At 42.4% G+C, this 16,101-nt stretch overlaps 1 protein-coding gene and 1 pseudogene across 16 annotated transcripts in view; both read right to left on the bottom strand.

Moving 5' to 3' along the window:
• SLC9B1 (solute carrier family 9 member B1) overlaps positions 1–16,101 on the bottom strand; it is a 108,985-nt gene that overhangs the window by 66,251 nt on the left and 26,633 nt on the right. For 10 of the 15 annotated variants that reach the window (XR_016212358.1, XM_070047787.2, XM_089302996.1 and 7 more), the window contains 3 exons: positions 11,442–11,518; positions 10,441–10,509; positions 9,321–9,456 (listed from right to left, as the gene is read on the bottom strand). Coding sequence is in view for 11 of the 15 variants with exons in the window: in XM_070047787.2 (XP_069903888.1) it covers positions 9,321–9,456; positions 10,441–10,509; positions 11,442–11,518 (282 nt within the window). In the remaining 4 variants the exon portion in view is untranslated. Of the gene's footprint in view, positions 1–1,854; positions 1,985–9,320; positions 9,457–9,609; positions 9,616–10,440; positions 10,510–11,441; positions 11,519–12,435; positions 12,616–16,101 lie in introns of those variants that run through there. The other 5 variants (XM_089302999.1, XM_089303001.1, XM_089303000.1 and 2 more) reach the window with 5 other exon arrangements.
• On the bottom strand, positions 2,096–3,448 carry LOC138843520 (large ribosomal subunit protein eL29 pseudogene; annotated as a pseudogene). The gene has a single exon (XR_016212360.1). The product of XR_016212360.1 is annotated as a large ribosomal subunit protein eL29 pseudogene (transcript).

The raw sequence follows: 16,101 nt of genomic DNA, 5'->3' as shown, positions 1-16,101 counted from the left end.
CCTCTTTATATATTTTAGTTAATAGTCTTTATCAGATTTGTCTTTTGGAAATACTTTTCTCTCAGTCTGTGGTTTGTTTCTTGAAGCATATTCCAAGGGTCAGCACTGTGGCGCAGCAGTTTAACATCCTGGCCTGAAGCACCGGCATCCCATATGGGCGTGGGTTAGAGTCCCAGCTGCCCCACTTCCAATCCAGCTATCTGCTATGGCCTGGGAAAGCAGCAGAAGATGGCCCAAATCCTTTGGGAGACCTGGAAGAAGCTCCTGGCTCCTGGTTTCGGATCGGCGTAGCTCCAGCCATTGCGGCCACTTGGGAAGTGAACCAGAGGATAGAAGACCTCTCTCTCTCTCTTTCTGCCTTTCCTCTCTCTGTGTAACTGTGACTTTCAAATAAATACATAAATCTTAAAAAAAGAAAGTATATTCCAGATAAGTTTTTAATGTTAACTTATTTTGTGGGGAGCAACTCAGACTAGACTGTTACTGGAATTAAGACTTATTCTATGCATCTGCTCTCCCACAATATGGCGCTGAGAAGGGAGTAACAACTTCTACACAGCTGCCTCTCGCCAACTTGAGTGATGACCTGCAGGAGCTGATCCTGCTCCTGATTGGAGGAGAGCAGCGTACTCGGCGTGTGGGTAGCAGAGTTGGGATTGGCGGAAGAGGACTATAAAGGAGGAGAGAGACAACATGCACCAGGAACATCTATCTGAAGGAACACCTGTGCAGCCCCCGAGAGAGCCGGCTGGCGGTGTGCCGCTCCCCCGCGGAAGTGGGGAAAGTGGCAGGGTGAACCGCCCTTCCACGGAGGTGGAAGGGACGGTAGCCAACCCGGGAAGAACCAGCAGCAAACCCGGGAAGGGCCGAGCAGACAAAAGAACAGCGCAGGGTCCTGTGTTGTTCCTCCACGAAGACGGGGAGCGACATAATGGTGCCGTGACTCGGATATGAAGCCTAGGCAGGTTTTAGTGTCGTTCCTCCACGAAGAGGGGGAGCGACATAATTTCAGTTTATCGATTATTTTTTTCACGGAGTGTGTTCGGTGTTCTATCTAGTCATTGCCATATTCAAGGTCATCTACATTTTATCTTATGCTACTTTATAGAAATTTTGTAGCTTTTGTGCTCTATATTCAGGTCTATGATCCACTTTGAGTAAATTTTTGTGAAAGGTGTAAGGTTTGGGTCTAGATTGATTTTTTTTTAATGTGGATGTCCACTTACTTGATCCAGCACCCTTTGCTGAGAGACTATCTTTGCTGTACTTTATTCCCTTACCCTTTTGTCAAAATCAGCTGATGGAAGTCATATTTATTTAAGTCTATTTCTGGGCTCTCTATTCTGTTCCACTGATCTATTTGTGCAGTCTTTCCCAACATCAGAGTTTTGACATTCATGGTTTTATGTTAAGCTTTGAAATTGTGTAAGTCAGTTCTCTCTGTTCTTCTCCTTCAATATTGCATTAGATATTCTGGGTCTTTTGCTGCCTACATGGACTTTAGAATCAGTCTATTGATATCCATAAGAAAAAACTTTCTGGGATTTTTATTGGAGTTGCATTCGATTTACTGATCACAATAGAAAGAACTGACATCAGACAATATTGGGTCTTTCATGGATACAGAATCTCTATTTAATTTGTTGATTCCTTTCCTCAGATTTTTCTATTTTCCCATATAGATCTTGTGTATATTTATTGTTACTTTCATATCTAAGAATTTCATTTTTTGTGTGGTACTAGTGCAAATGGTATTGTTTTTTAATTTCAAATTATACTTGTTCACTGTGGCACATCTGAAAGCAATAAACCTGTGTATATTACTCTTTTGTCCTGCAACCTTATCATACTCACTTATTATTTGCTGCAGGAGTTTTTTTCCTTGATTCTCAGATTTTTCTATCTAGTTATGTTATCTGTGAAAAGTTTTTTTTTTCCTTCTGAATCTTTTTATTTCTTTTCTCTGATTTACTGTATTGGACATTAATAAGCACAATGTTGAAAAAAGTGGTAAGAGGAGGCATCCTGGTCTTGCACCCAATATTACAGGAAAAGTTTCTTGTTCATTATCATTAAGTATAATGTTAGCTGTAGGTTTTTTTTTTTTTTCTTCCCTGTCTCGGGTTTATTTGTACAAACAGCACAGGAGGACACTAGCCCCACGCAGACAGCAGCCCAGGGGTCACACCAGTCCTTCTGCCCTTGCATTGGCAGGCAAAGGCTGTTACTAGGGAGCCTTTGCGGGGGGCTGGGCACCTTTGGGAGGAGCCTGAGCCGGAACTGGGGCTACAGGTGTGGCCTGGGCCTTGGGCTTGGTTTGGGCCTGAGCCTTGGGTTTGGCTTGGGCCTGGGCCTTGGGCTTGGCTTGGGCCTGAGCCTTGGGCTTGGCTTGGGCCTGGGCCTTGGGCTTGCCTTGGGCCTGAGCTTTGGGCTTGCCTTGGGCCTGAGCTTTGGGTTTGGCTTGGGCCTGGGCCTTGGGCTTGGTTTCAGCCTGGGCTTTGGGCTTGGTTTCAGCCTGGGCCTTGCCTTTGCCCTTGCTCTTGATTTGAGCTTGAGCTTGGGCCTTGATTTGAGCCTTGACCTTGCCCTTGATTTGGGGCTCAGTCTTGGCCTTTGCCTTGGTCTGTGGCCGGGACAGCCTGAGACCCCTAGCAATGCGGGCACGGGCACGCCTTCCAAGCTTGGGGTGGGCAATGTAGGCAAGCCGATCGAGCTTCCGGCTGACACCCTTCGGGATCGTGGGCTTTACTTCCTTAGGCTTGACCAGGGCCTTGATAGCTTCAGCACGCGCAGCCATAGCCTTGGCGTTGTTGGCCTGCATCTTCTTCAGGCCCTTCTTGTTGTGCTTCTTGGCAAAATGCATGTTCCTCAGGAACTTGGGGTCCACCCCTTTCAGAGACTCGTATCTTTGTGATCGCGGTTTCTTGATGCCATTTCTGTGCCATTTTCGGGACTGGTTGTGCGTGGTGTGGTTCTTGGACTTGGCCATGTCTGCACTGTAACCCGCGGCTGCCGAAGCGCCTGGGACCGGAAAGAGAAGAGCAGCTGTAGGGTTTTAATAGACATTACTGAAGTTAAGGAAGTTCTCTCTATTCTTAATTTGCTCTTAGCCTTTTTTTTTTTAAGTCATGAAAAGATGTTGGGTCCTGTCAAATGTCTTTTTTTATATTCATTGATATAATCATGTAATTTTTCATCCTTAGCTCTCATGTGATGGATTATATTCATTGACCTTTGAATGTTGAGCCAACTTTTTTTTTTTTTGGACAGGCAGAGTTAGACAGTGAGAGAGAGAGAGAGACAAAGAGAAAGGTCTTCCTTTCTGTTGGTTCACACCCTAAATGGCCGCTGAGGCTGGCGTGTGCTGCGCCAATCTGAAGCCAGGAGCCAGGTGCTTCCTACTGGTCCCCCATGCAGGTGCGGGGCCCAAGCACTTGGGCCATCCTCCACCGCCTTCTTGGGCCACAGCAGAGAGCTGGACTGGAAGAGGAGCAACCGGGACAGAATCTAGTGCCCCAACTGGGACTAGAACCTGGGGTGCCGGTGCCGCAGGTGGAGGATTAGCCAAGTGAGCTGTGGCGCTGGCCTCTAACTTTGTTTTTTAAAATGAATTAATTGAAAAGGAGAGAAGAAGGAAGGGAAAGATAGGGAGGAAAGCAGAGATTTTCTGCCCACTGGTTCACTCTCCAGATGGCCACAGTGGCCAGGACTGGCCCAGACTGAAGCCAAGAGCTTCATCTGGTTCTCCCATGTGGGTGGCAGGGGCCCAAGTACTTGGGCCATCCTCCATTGCTTTTCCCAGGCAAGTAGCAGGGAGTTAGATAGGAAGTGGAACAACCAGCATTTGAACTGGTACCCAAATGGTATTACAGGAGGCAGTTTTACCCACTAAGCCACAATCCAAGCTCCTATTTTGGTATTTTTCAGCTCATTTTGTTATTATTTCTGATTTAAACCATTTGTTATTTGAGAGCTCACATTTGTAATTTCCATTCTTTTAAATTTGCTGAGGCACATCTGATGGCTCAGAATATGGTCTAGCTTGGTGAATGCTTCAAGTAAGCTTAGAAAGAATCTATATTCAGCCATTGTTGGATGAAGCATTCCACAAATGTCAATTGTATCCAGATGATTGATGGTACTGTTGAGTTCAACTATATATATATTTTTTTTAAGGTTGAGAAAAGTTCATTTTTGAGGAATACTTTTTTTTGCTTTTGTTTAATAAATATAAATTTCCAAAGTACAACTTTTGGATTATAGCAGTCCCCCCGCCCCATAACCTCCCTACCACCACAAACCATCCCATCTCCCACTCCCTCTCCCATCCCATTCTTCATTAAGATTCATTTTTTTTTGACAGGCAGAGTAGACAGTGAGAGAGAGACAGACAGAGAGAAATGTCCTCCTTTTTGCCGTTGGTTCATGCTCCAATGGCCGCCGCGGCCGGCGGGCACGGCCGGCGCATCGCGTTGATCTGAAGCCAGAGCCAGGTGCTTCTCCTGGTCTCCCATGGGGTGCAGGGCCCAAGCACTCGGGCCATCCTCCACTGCACTCCCTGGCCACAGCAGAGGGCTGGCCTGGAAGAGGGGCAACCGGGACAGAATCCGGCGCCCCGACCGGGACTAGAACCCGGTGTGCTGGCGCCACAAGGCGGAGGATTAGCCTAGTGAGCCACGGCGCCGGCCAAGATTCATTTTTAATTATCTTTATATACATAAGATCAACTTAGTACATACTAAGATTTCAACTGTTTGTACCCACACAGACACACAAAGTATACAGTACTGTTTGAAGACTAGTTTTACCATTAATTCTCATAGTAAAACACATTAAGTGCAGAGGTCCTACATGGGGAGCAGGTGCACAGTGACTCCTGTTGTTGATTTAACAATTGACACTCTTATTTATGACATCAGTAATCACTTGAGGCTCTTGTCAGGAGCTGCCAAGGCTATGGAAGCCTCTTGAGTTTACCAACTCCGATCTTATTTAGACAAGGCCATAGTCAAAGTGGAAGTTCTCTCCTCCCTTCAGAGAAAGGTACCTCCTTCTTTGATGGCCTGTTCTTTCCACTGGGATCTTACTCACAGAGATCTTTCATTTAGGTTATTTATTTATTTATTTATTTTTTGCCACAGTGTCTTGGCTTTCCATGCCTGAGAAACTCTCATGGGCTATTTAGTCAGATCTAAATGCCTTAAGGGCTGATTCTGAGGCCAGAGTGCTGTTTAGAGCACCTGCTAGTCTATGAGTCTGCTGTGTATCCTGCTTCCCATGTTGGATCGTTTGCTCCTTTTTAATTCTATCAGAGTTCAACTATCTTTTTACTGAATTTCTGCCTGCCAGATCTGTCTATTCTGATACAAGGAGGCTGAAGTTTCCAACCAGAAAATCTATTTCTCTTCACAGTTTTGTAAGTTTTTGACTCATGTATTTTGATGCTGTCTTACTAGGTATCATATACATTACAGATTGCCATGAGTTTTCCGAAAATTAACCTCTTTTATCACTATGTAATGATCCTCTTAATCCCCAGTAACTTTCAAGGTTCAGAAATCTACTTTGTCTAAAATTAATATAGCTACTTCACATTTCTTTTTATTAATGTTAGGATGGTATATCTTTCCATATCCCTTTATCAATATGTGATTTGTATAATCTATAACTAGGTCTTGTTTTTTGTTCTACTCTGACATATATTTGATTTTCTGAAGTTTGACTAGGATATGCCTACATGTAGACCTTTCACTTGTTTGTTTTACATTTATCCTGTTGGGTGTTCTGTGAGTCCCTGAACTTTTGATGTGGTATCTCACATTCATTTGGGGATATTAGTCATTATTGATTCACATATGTTTTAAGTTCATTTCTGCTTCTCTTCCAATTCATGTAAGTTCTACCTTTTGTAGCTGTTCCACAGGTTTCGGATATTCTATTAATTTTTCAGCTTTTTTCTCTCTTTGTTTTCAGGTTTGGAATTTGTTATTGACTTATTCTTAATCTCAGAGACATTTTCGGCTATGTTCTTTCCATTAATGAACCCATCCAAAGGCATGCTGCTTTTCTGTGTTTTTAATCTTTAGCATTTTTTTCTTCTTACAATTTCTCTCTGTGCACAATATCTATATGTTATCATGTTGTCTACTTCTACCAGCTTAGCATATTAACCATAGTCTGATAATTTTAACATCCATAGTCTGTTATAGGTGGATTTTTCTTTTTTCCTTTTAATATATCTTCTAAATTTTAATTGGAAGGTGGGCATAATCTACTGAGTAAAAGGGCCTTTGCTAAGCAAACTTATAGTAATATTTTTGTAGGGAAGGGTGTGTGTGTGGGGGGTATTCTATAGTGCATGACTAGGTCCTATGCCCAAGGACTGTGAAATTCAGTACAGGATGGCCAGAGCAGGCTGGAGTTAATTCCTTCCTCCTGTGTAGAAGACCAGAGAGGCCTGGAACTAGGTATTTTCCTTCCCCTAGGTTGGTTAGGCTCTTGTAAAATTCCTGTAGGTTTGACTCTGGTGAATGGTTTCTCTTGAGGGCTGGCCTTGTTAAGCACATAATGCCATGCTCTCTTTCACAGTGACTACTACCTCCCTCTGCTAGTTGGCTCCAGGGAGGGTAAAACATAAAACTGTGGACCTCCCCATCCCACAATGGGGCCTCTCCTGGAGTTTTTGACTCCAGATTTGTTCAGAATGAGTTTCAGCCAACTTGCAATTACAACTCAGATTGTACTACTCAGTCACTCATTCCCACAGGAGTTTCTAATCCTTTAAGTGAGAAGCCTCTCTGTCCACCTGTCTTTCTCCAAAATTTTAGGAGGGTCATTTGCTCTATGACCTGTTTCTCTCAAGGATTTAAGAAACATTCAATTTTCACCCTTTATTTGTTGTCAGGGCAGAGTAATGACTTCTAAGCTCCTTACATGTGGGACTAGAAATCAGAACTCTCCAGAATATTATTTTTGAATCATAAATTTCCAAAGACTGCTAACTTTATAAAGCTGGTAATAAAATTTTGAGAAATTCTGGCCCATTAAAATAATTTTCCTGAAGAAACTGCAGCCTGACCACAGGTGAAAACCTTTGGTGACCAATATATTTCCTTCTCACCCTTTGGCCCTGGCCCTACTCCTAACATCCACACTATAGAAACTGCCTACTAAGTAGACAGGAGCATAGGAACATACATGTTAGATCCATGTGCAGAAAATCTATTTCCAAAGAAGTCTAATCTCTTACGAAATATGAGGATCACTGAAGTTCAGAGAAAAAGTTAGATTCAGGGGGCCAGCGCGATGGCTCACTTGGTTAATCCATCACCTGCGGCGCCCCATATGGGCACCAGGTTCTAGTCCCGGTCGCTCCTCTTCCAGTCCAGCTCTCTGCTGTGGCCCTGGAAGGGCAGTGGAGGATGGCCCAAATGTTTGGGTGCCTGCACCACATGGGAGACCAGGAGGAAGCACCTGGCTCCTGGCTTCAGATTGGCGTAGCTCTGGCCATAGCAGCCATTTGGGGGGTGAACCAATGGAAGGAGGACCTTTCTCTCTGTCTCTCTCTCTCTCTCACTGTCTAACACTATCTGTCAAATAAAAAAAGAAAGATTCAGGGCCTTCAAGATAGTATTGATTTTAAGGGCCGGCGCCGCGGCTCACTAGGCTAATCCTCTGCCTAGCGGCGCCGGCACACCGGGTTCTAGTCCCGGTCGGGGTGCCGGATTCTGTCCCGGTTGCCCCTCTTCCAGGCCAGCCCTCTGCTGTGGCCAGGGAGTGCAGTGGAGGATGGCCCAGGTGCTTGGGCCCTGCACCCCATGGGAGACCAGGAAAAGCACCTGGCTCCTGGCTCCTGCCATCGGATCAGCGCGGTGCGCCGGCCACAGCGCGCCGGCCGCGGCGGCCATTGGAGGGTGAACCAACGGCAAAGGAAGACCTTTCTCTCTGTCTCTCTCTCTCACTGTCCACTCTGCCTGTCAAAAAATAAATAAATAAATAAAATAAAAAGATAGTATTGATTTTAAAAAAGATTTATTTATTTATTTGAAAGTCAGAGTCACAGAGAGAGGGAGGGAGAGGGAGAGAGTTCTTCTATCTGCTGGTTCATCCCCAGATGGCCATAACCCAGTGCAAAGCCAGGCCAAAACCAGGAGCCCAGAGCTTCATCCAAATCTTCCACATGGGTGGCAGGTGCCCAAATACTTGAGCCATCCTCTGCTGCCTTTCTGAGGCGATTAGCAGGGAGCTGGATTGGAAGAGGGGTAGACTGGACATGAACTGGCACCCATATGAAATTCTGGAGTTGCAGGCAGTTTTACTCACTCTGCTACAACCCTGGCTCCTCAAAATAATATTGTACACTAACTAAAAACTAATCTTTACTGATGAAAAATCAATGAGTAAAATTTGCTTTCAAAAGTTTGAAGTTAGAAAGAAGCAAATAAGAAAATACAATTTAATTAAAAACAAAATTGAGTATTTTAGAAAATGTTACTTATCCTTCATCATATTTAGTTTTGTTCTCTACAGGCTTGATACTTCTTGAGGTCAAAATATCGTTCTCTTTCTTAAGTTTAATCAAATAGAATAATTATTATTAAACAAGGAAACATACAAAAATATTTAGTGACAATGAAAGGATTTAAAATTTTCATGAGATTGGGCCAGTGCAGGAGCGTAGTGGGTAAAGTCGCCGCCTGCAGTGCCCACATGCCATGTGGGCACCAGTTTGAGCCCTGGTTGTTAAACTTTTGATATAGCTCCCTGTTTGTACACCTGGGAAAGCAGTGGAAGATGACCCAAGTCCTTGGGCCTCTGCACCCATGTGGGAGATCCAGATGAAGTTTCTGGCTCCTGGCTTCAGCAAGACCCAGTTCTGGCTGTTGCAGCCAATTGGGGAGTGAACCAGTGGATGAAAGACCTTTCTCTCTCTTTGTCTCTCCCTTCCTCCCTCACTCTCTGTAACTCTGCCTTTCAAATAAATAAAATAAACCTTTAAAAAAATTTTCATGGGAAAGCAACTTTATAGAACTCTTTGCATGGCTGCTGCTGTTTTACAATTTTAGGCCTAATTTTAATAAGAAGCTGCATATGGCCAGGAGGTCAAAGTTCTTACTACTTTAAAAATAAGTGTCAAGGTGGGTTGTAAATAATAATCTTTAATTTATGCTGCTTCTAATCCCAAAAATTTAACATAAAAAGGCATGCAAAGATGAAACTATAGACTTTTTAAAGCATTATTTTGCTTTTGCTTTTGAAAAGTTCAAGGGAATATTTACTTTGTCCATACAGATTCCATTTAGATTTCTTATTTCACATACCATTTGTAATAAATTTATTCAATGTTCCTTTTAGAGGACTAGGAATGTGCATTCTCATTTTCTTCTGTGATTTTGTTTCCTCTGTTTTTGACAGGATAGTTTCTTCGTATACATTACTGTTAGGATCACTGAGGATCTGAAGTAAAACAAGGAGATTTTTTAAAAGTGTACTAAAATCACTAAATCTCATAACTAAACTCATATTATACTGTTAACATGGAGGATTTCACATTCATGATCTATACTGGCAGGAATTTGGGGTGTTACAGCAGTACAGTTTGCATGGTACCTTGATTTAGCGTTTTACAGGCTGCAGTCTCCATCATTTTCATTTATCATTTATTGTAGTATAATGCACTGTTGAAAGTTCATGGAAAAGTGGAATTAAGAGATCAGTTTATTTTGATGTAAAAATTTATGAAACCCATGCACAGTTTTTCATGATATGCATTTTCCAAGAAATCCTGAAGATATTTTGGATAATGAATAGTGTGACATAGTAGTTATGTGTTCAGTATGGATCCCAAAGATTATTCACCAAAGCAACCTAAATGGCAGACCTGATTTCATTTCATATGAAAACTTAAATAACTGAAGGAAAAATAAGAAAAACAGGTCAAGTCTTCAGAAATTCAAGCATGCTTTCACTAATATTCTTGATAATACATTTAGATAGTTTATGGGTATATCTCATTCTTCCAGGCCTTAGAATGGTAGTCAGTTTACTTACAAAACTGTTCAATTGGAAGAAAAAAAGAAATTGATGAATTGTGAGAATTTGTGAGTATTTTTTTTTGGATTGTGAGAATATTGAGAAGTTTCTCCCAATGCAAAAAACAATTACAACTTATAACAACAAAAATCTGGGGTAGATTTAATTCTGGAATAGGTATCTCCAAATCCTGTGCCTCCACACACCAATATTTTGAGTGTACTGATAAAATTATGAGTACAGTTGGAGAGAGAACATCGCACTGATATAGGAAATAAAACAAAGATTACAGTGCACTGACAGATTAAGGCAGGGAAAAGTTAACACTTAGTAACCAGGGAGATAGAGAAACCATAGCAGATGGTGGCTAAAAATAATTTAACTCTTTAAAGTCAAAGTTTTTCAAACCTGATCATAACTGAGCGGTTGGAGTGCTGCTGTAGAGGCTTCTGAAAATTCTGTTACTGTATAAAAGGGCTAAAGACACAATGACAAAATTTTATTAGGGTGGATGAAAGGTAATACACAATAAACATGTTAAGTTTTATTATTTCAGAATTTTCAATAAGTTGACAGATTAAAATGGAGTCTTCACAGCTAAATAAGTAGTTGGAGGTAATGCTGAATATTTAAAATACTTTTAAAAGGGACTTTATTGGCCCTTAAGAACTGTATAAATCTCTATTTTTTAAAAAATAAGCAATTTGTATTTCTAAATATAAGCACCTATTATTAGCAAAAACTAAACCAACAAATGGTTTACTGACTTATTTTAAACACTTACAAAAAAATGCGGTTCCTCAAATACACAGAACATTTTAATAAATTTGGAGTTGTCTTTACATCTTTGTATCTATTAGTTTAAATGACCACGTTTTTTCTAGACACACCGAAAACTAATAAGCAATGTTTCTCTTATTCCTAACATCTGACTATATTAGCTATAAAATACTCTGCATTCAACATTTTTATATCTGTTCCATCCTTCGTACTCATATCAAAACTCATTAAAACTGGCTATTTCAAATTACTTCTTTACATTTTTAAGACATATAACAGGAAACTAACAGCAAATATTACAAATGAATTACAAGATCAGATGGATTTTAATTTTCTCTCTGTCTCTTATCTGCTAGTTCACTCTCTAAATGCCTACAATAGCCATGGCTGTCCTGACTGAAGCCAGGGGCAGAGTACTCAATCTGTCTCCAACACGAGTGGCAGGAACCCAACTACAGGAACCATCACATGCTGACTCCCAAGTTCTCCAGAAACTGGAGCCAGAATCAAACCCAGGCACTTGATACAGGATGTGGATGTCTTGACTGGTGTCTTAACCACTGGTCCAAGTGCCCACTCCCAGACTGGTTTTTATATCATATATTACATTAGAGTTTTAAGACTTTTACCTCAGTGGATGTAGATGTTACAAAGTCTTTATTATCCAAAGATTCAGTTTTTGATTCTGTGGTGTGCATGCTAAGATCTAGAAGAAAAATAATTTGTAAGTAAAAAAACAAAAACAAAAACAGGATGACACATCCACATGAAAACAAATATGGTTATGTGACATTAATGTTTATTTTTATCATAAAGCTTTATCAGTCAATCAGATAAGGTTACAGCAAAAACAGCTCCAAATATTCATTTTAAAAGTTATTAACCCAAACCATGTGCATGTTTTCAAATTATCATATAGTAATTTTTTTTAAATTTTTTTTATTTGACAGGTAGAATTATAGACAGTGAGAGAGACAGAAAGGTCTTCCATTCGTTGGTTCACTCCCCAAATGGCCGCCAAAGCCGGCGCTGCACTGATCTGAAGCCAGGAGCCAGGTGTCAGGTGCCTGTTCCTGGTCTCCCATGTGGGTGCAGGAGCCCAAACACTTGGGCCATCCTCCACTGCCCTCCCAGGGCCATAGCAGAGAGCTGGACTGGAAGAGGAGTGACCGGGACTAGAACCCAGCACCCATATGGGATGCTGGCACCGCAGGCGGAGGATTAACCAAGTGAGCCACAGCGCCAGCCCCATCATATAGGAATTTAATATATCCAATAGTTCATAATAATGAGCAAAGTTTCAAAAGAAAATATCAGAAACTGTAGTCCTTTTATTTTGTGGACAGAACTAGAATTCTGAGATATTTTCTACCACTGATTTTCTCTATCTTCAATCACATTCCTGAATGAGACTTCAAAAGATTTTAAATGAAATACGAAGGTTGGACAGCTATTGGTACTAGATATACTTCCCTGCCATAAGAAATTATTATTTCAAATAATCAGCATAATGATGCAAGTTAAGGAAGTAGAAAAGTAAGAACAAACCAAAGACCAATTTAATATAATAAAAGAAATAACAAAGATCAGAGCAGAAAGAAATGAAGAAAAAATATGTAAAACCTCAAGGAAAGGCCGGCGCCGCGGCTCACTTGGTCAATCCTCCACCTGCGGCGCCGGCACCCCAGGTTCTAGTCCCGGTTGGGGCGCCAGATTCTGTCCCGGTTGCTCCTCTTCCAGTCCAGCTCTCTGCTGTGGCCCAGGAAGGCAGTGGAGGATGGCCCAAGTGCTTGGGCCCTGCACCTGCGTGGGAAACCAGGAGGAAGCACCGTGGCGGCCATTTGGGGGGTGAACCAACGGAAAAGGAAGATCTTTCTCTCTCTCTCTCACTGTCTAACTCTGCCTATCAAAAAAAAAAAAAAAAATCAAGGAAAAACAGTAGTTTTTGAAAAGATAAACAAAAGTGACATACTTACAGCTAGACTAACCAAAAAAGAAAAAGTCCAAATAAAATCACAGAAGTTACAAGTAGACATTAAAGCTAATACCACAGAAATAGAAAGGATTATTAGTGATTATTACGAATAACTGTATGTCAACAAATTGGAAAATCTAGAAGAAATGGATATATTTCCAGATACTCCAAATTTTAACCATAAAGAAAGAAAAACCTGCACAGACTAGTAACATGAATGAGGCTGTATCAGTCATAAAAGTCTGCAAAGAAAAGCCTAAGACTGACTGTTTCACTGCTAAATTCTAGCAGTTTTTTTTTTTAAGATTTTATTTTTTATTTGAGAGGTGGTTACAGACAGAAAGAGGGAGAGACAGAGAGAAAAGTCTTCCATCTGCTGGTTTACTTCCCAAATGGCTGCAATGGATGGAGCTGGATGGATAAAACTCCAGGAGTCAGGAGGTTCAAATAGCACATGGTTGCTAGGGCCCAGGCACTTATGCCATCTTCTACTGCTTTCCCAGGCCATATCAGAGAGCTGGATCTGAAGAGCACCTGGGATACAAACCAGCACCCATATGGAATGCCAGTGCTATAGGCAGTGGCTTAGCCTATTGCACCACAGTGCCAGCTGCTCTAGAAAAATTTTAAAAAAAGAACCCATACTTATTCTCTATCCCCTGAAATTTTAAGAATGTTTCCAAATTTATTATATGAGGCTAGTATCACTGGACAATACTCATCAATCAAAGCAAACTATAGACCAACGCCCATGATATAAAAGTCCTCCAAAAAAAAAAAAAAAAAACAACAAAAAACATGCACACTGAATCCAACAGAACATCAAAAAGACCATACACCACAATCAAATGGGATTATCCCAAAGATACAAGGATGGCTCAACACATGTAAATTAATAAGTGAAAAACATTACATAGGTGGCCAGTGTTGTGGCACAGCAGGTTAGGCTGCCACCTATGACACCGGGATCCCATGTGGATGTTCCACTTCTGATCCACCTCCCTGCATATTTTCCTGGGAAAGCAGCAGAAGATGGCCCAACTACTTCAGCCCCAGCTACCCACATGGGAGTTCCAGGCTCCTGGCTTTGGTTTGACTCAGCTCTGGCAGTGGCAGCCACAAAGTAAAAGACAGAAAACATATGATCACTTCAATATATATGGAAAAGTACTAGATAAATTATGTATAGAAGATATGTGTCTCAATATAGTAAAAGCTATCCACAAAAAACTACAGCCAAGATAATAAATACTGAATGAGAAAAAGCTGAAAGGTTTCCTTTAAGATTTGAAATAATAGGAGGATGTCCATTTTTTACCACTCTTACTAAATGTGGTAATGGGGGGCCGGCGCTGTGGCACAGTGGGTTAAAAGCCCAGCCTGCAACGGCGGCATTCCATATGGGCACCGGTTCGAGTCCCAGCTGCTCCTCTTCCGATCCAGCTCTCTGCTATGGCCTGGGAAAGCAGCATAAGATGGTCCAAGTCCTTGGGCCCCTGCACCCACATGGGAGACCTGGAAGAAGCTCCTGGCTCCTGGCTTTGGATCAGCTCAGCTCTGGCTGTTGCAGTCATTTGGGGAGTGAACCAGCAGAATGGAAGACCTCTCTCTCTCTGGCTCTACATCTCTCTGTAACTCTGTCTTTCAAACACACAAACAAAAAATGTGGTAATGGGAGTGTTAGCCTGAGCAATCAGCTAAGAAGAAAAAAAAAAGGCACGCAAGCAGGAAGAGTGAAAGTCAGGTCAAATTATACTTGTTTGCATATGACAACTTTGTATGTAGGAAAATTTAAAGACTCCAACAAAAAATTTAGAATTGAGAAATTCAGTAAAGCTGCAGGTTACAAAAAACAACATAAAAAATCAGTTGTGATGGAGCCTGTGTTGTGGTTTAATAGGTGAAGCCACTGCCTGCAATACTGGCATCTCATCTTGGCACTGGTTCAAGTCTCACTCAATTTTTTTTTTTTTTAGATTTATTTTTTCCATGATAGGCAGAGTTAGAGAGAGAGAGAGAGAGAGAGAGAGAGAGAGAGAGAGAGAGAAAGAGGTCCTCCATACACTGGTTTACTACCCAAACGGCCACAATGGCTGAAGCTTGGCTGAGCCGAAGCCAGGAGCCTGGAGCTTCTTTCAGGTCTCCCACATGGGTGCAAGGGCCTAAGGACCTGGTCCATCTTCTACTGCCTTCCCAGGCCATACCACCAAGCTGGATCGGAATTGAAGCAGCTGAGACTCGAACTGGTGCCCATATGGGATGCTGCACTGCAGGTGGTGGCTTTACCTGCTATATCAAAGCGCTGGCCCCACTTCTGATCCACTTCTGATCTAGCTCCCTGCTGATGTGCCTGGGAAAAGAAGTGGAGGACAGCCCAAGTCCTTGGGACCTTGCACCTGTGTGGGAAACCTGGATGAAGTTCCTGGCTCCTGGCTTCAGCCTGGCCCAGCTCAGGCCATTCAGGGAGTGAACCAGTGGATGGAAGATTTCTCTCTCTCTTTGTCCCTCTGTCCCTCCATAACTCTGCCTTTCAAATAAACAAAATAAATCTTAAAAAATCAGTTGCATGTCTTTTTTCCTTTAAGATCTATTTATTTATTTGAAAGGCAGAGTTACAGAGACGCTAGGAAAATAGAGGTGAGTGGGAACAGAGAAACAAACCAGAGTTAGATGGAAGGAATAAGTTTTGGTGTCCTATAGCACAGTAGGATAACTATAGTTTATAACAACTTGTTAAATATTTTATAAAGAACTGGAGAAAGCCAGTGCCGCAGCTCACTAGGCTAATCCTCCGCCTTGTGGCACCGGCACACCGGGTTCTAGTCCCGGTCAGGGCGCCGGATTCTGTCCCGGCTGCCCCTCTTCCAGGCCAGCTCTCTGCTGTGGCCAGGGAGTGCAGTGGAGGATGGCCCCAAGTACTTGGGCCCTGCACCCCATGGGAGACCAGGAGAAGTACCTGGCTCCTGCCATCGGATCAGCGCAGTGCGCCAGCCCGCAGTGCGCTGGCCGCGGCGGCCACTGGAGGGAGAACCAACGGCAAAGGAAGACCTTTCTCTCTGTCTCTCTTTCTCTCACTATCCACTCTGCCTGTCAAAAAAAAAAAAAAAAAAAAAAAAAAAGAACTGGAGAAGAGGAGTTCTAGGATTCTAAACACAAAGGCACCATAAATGCCTGAGGAAAGAGGTTGGTGCTGTGCTGTAGCGGGTAAAGCCACCACCTACAGTGCCAACATCCCATATGGGTGCTGGTTCATGTCCTGGCTGCTCCACTTCCAATACAGCTCCTTGCAAATGTGTCTGGGAAAGCAGTGGAAG

The sequence above is a fragment of the Oryctolagus cuniculus genome, chromosome 8 (genome assembly GCF_051225735.1).
Source record: "Oryctolagus cuniculus isolate XC-2025 breed Fujian yellow rabbit chromosome 8, ASM5122573v1, whole genome shotgun sequence".
Classification (NCBI taxonomy): domain Eukaryota; kingdom Metazoa; phylum Chordata; class Mammalia; order Lagomorpha; family Leporidae; genus Oryctolagus; species Oryctolagus cuniculus.
This window is presented reverse-complemented; position numbering and strand designations above follow the sequence as displayed.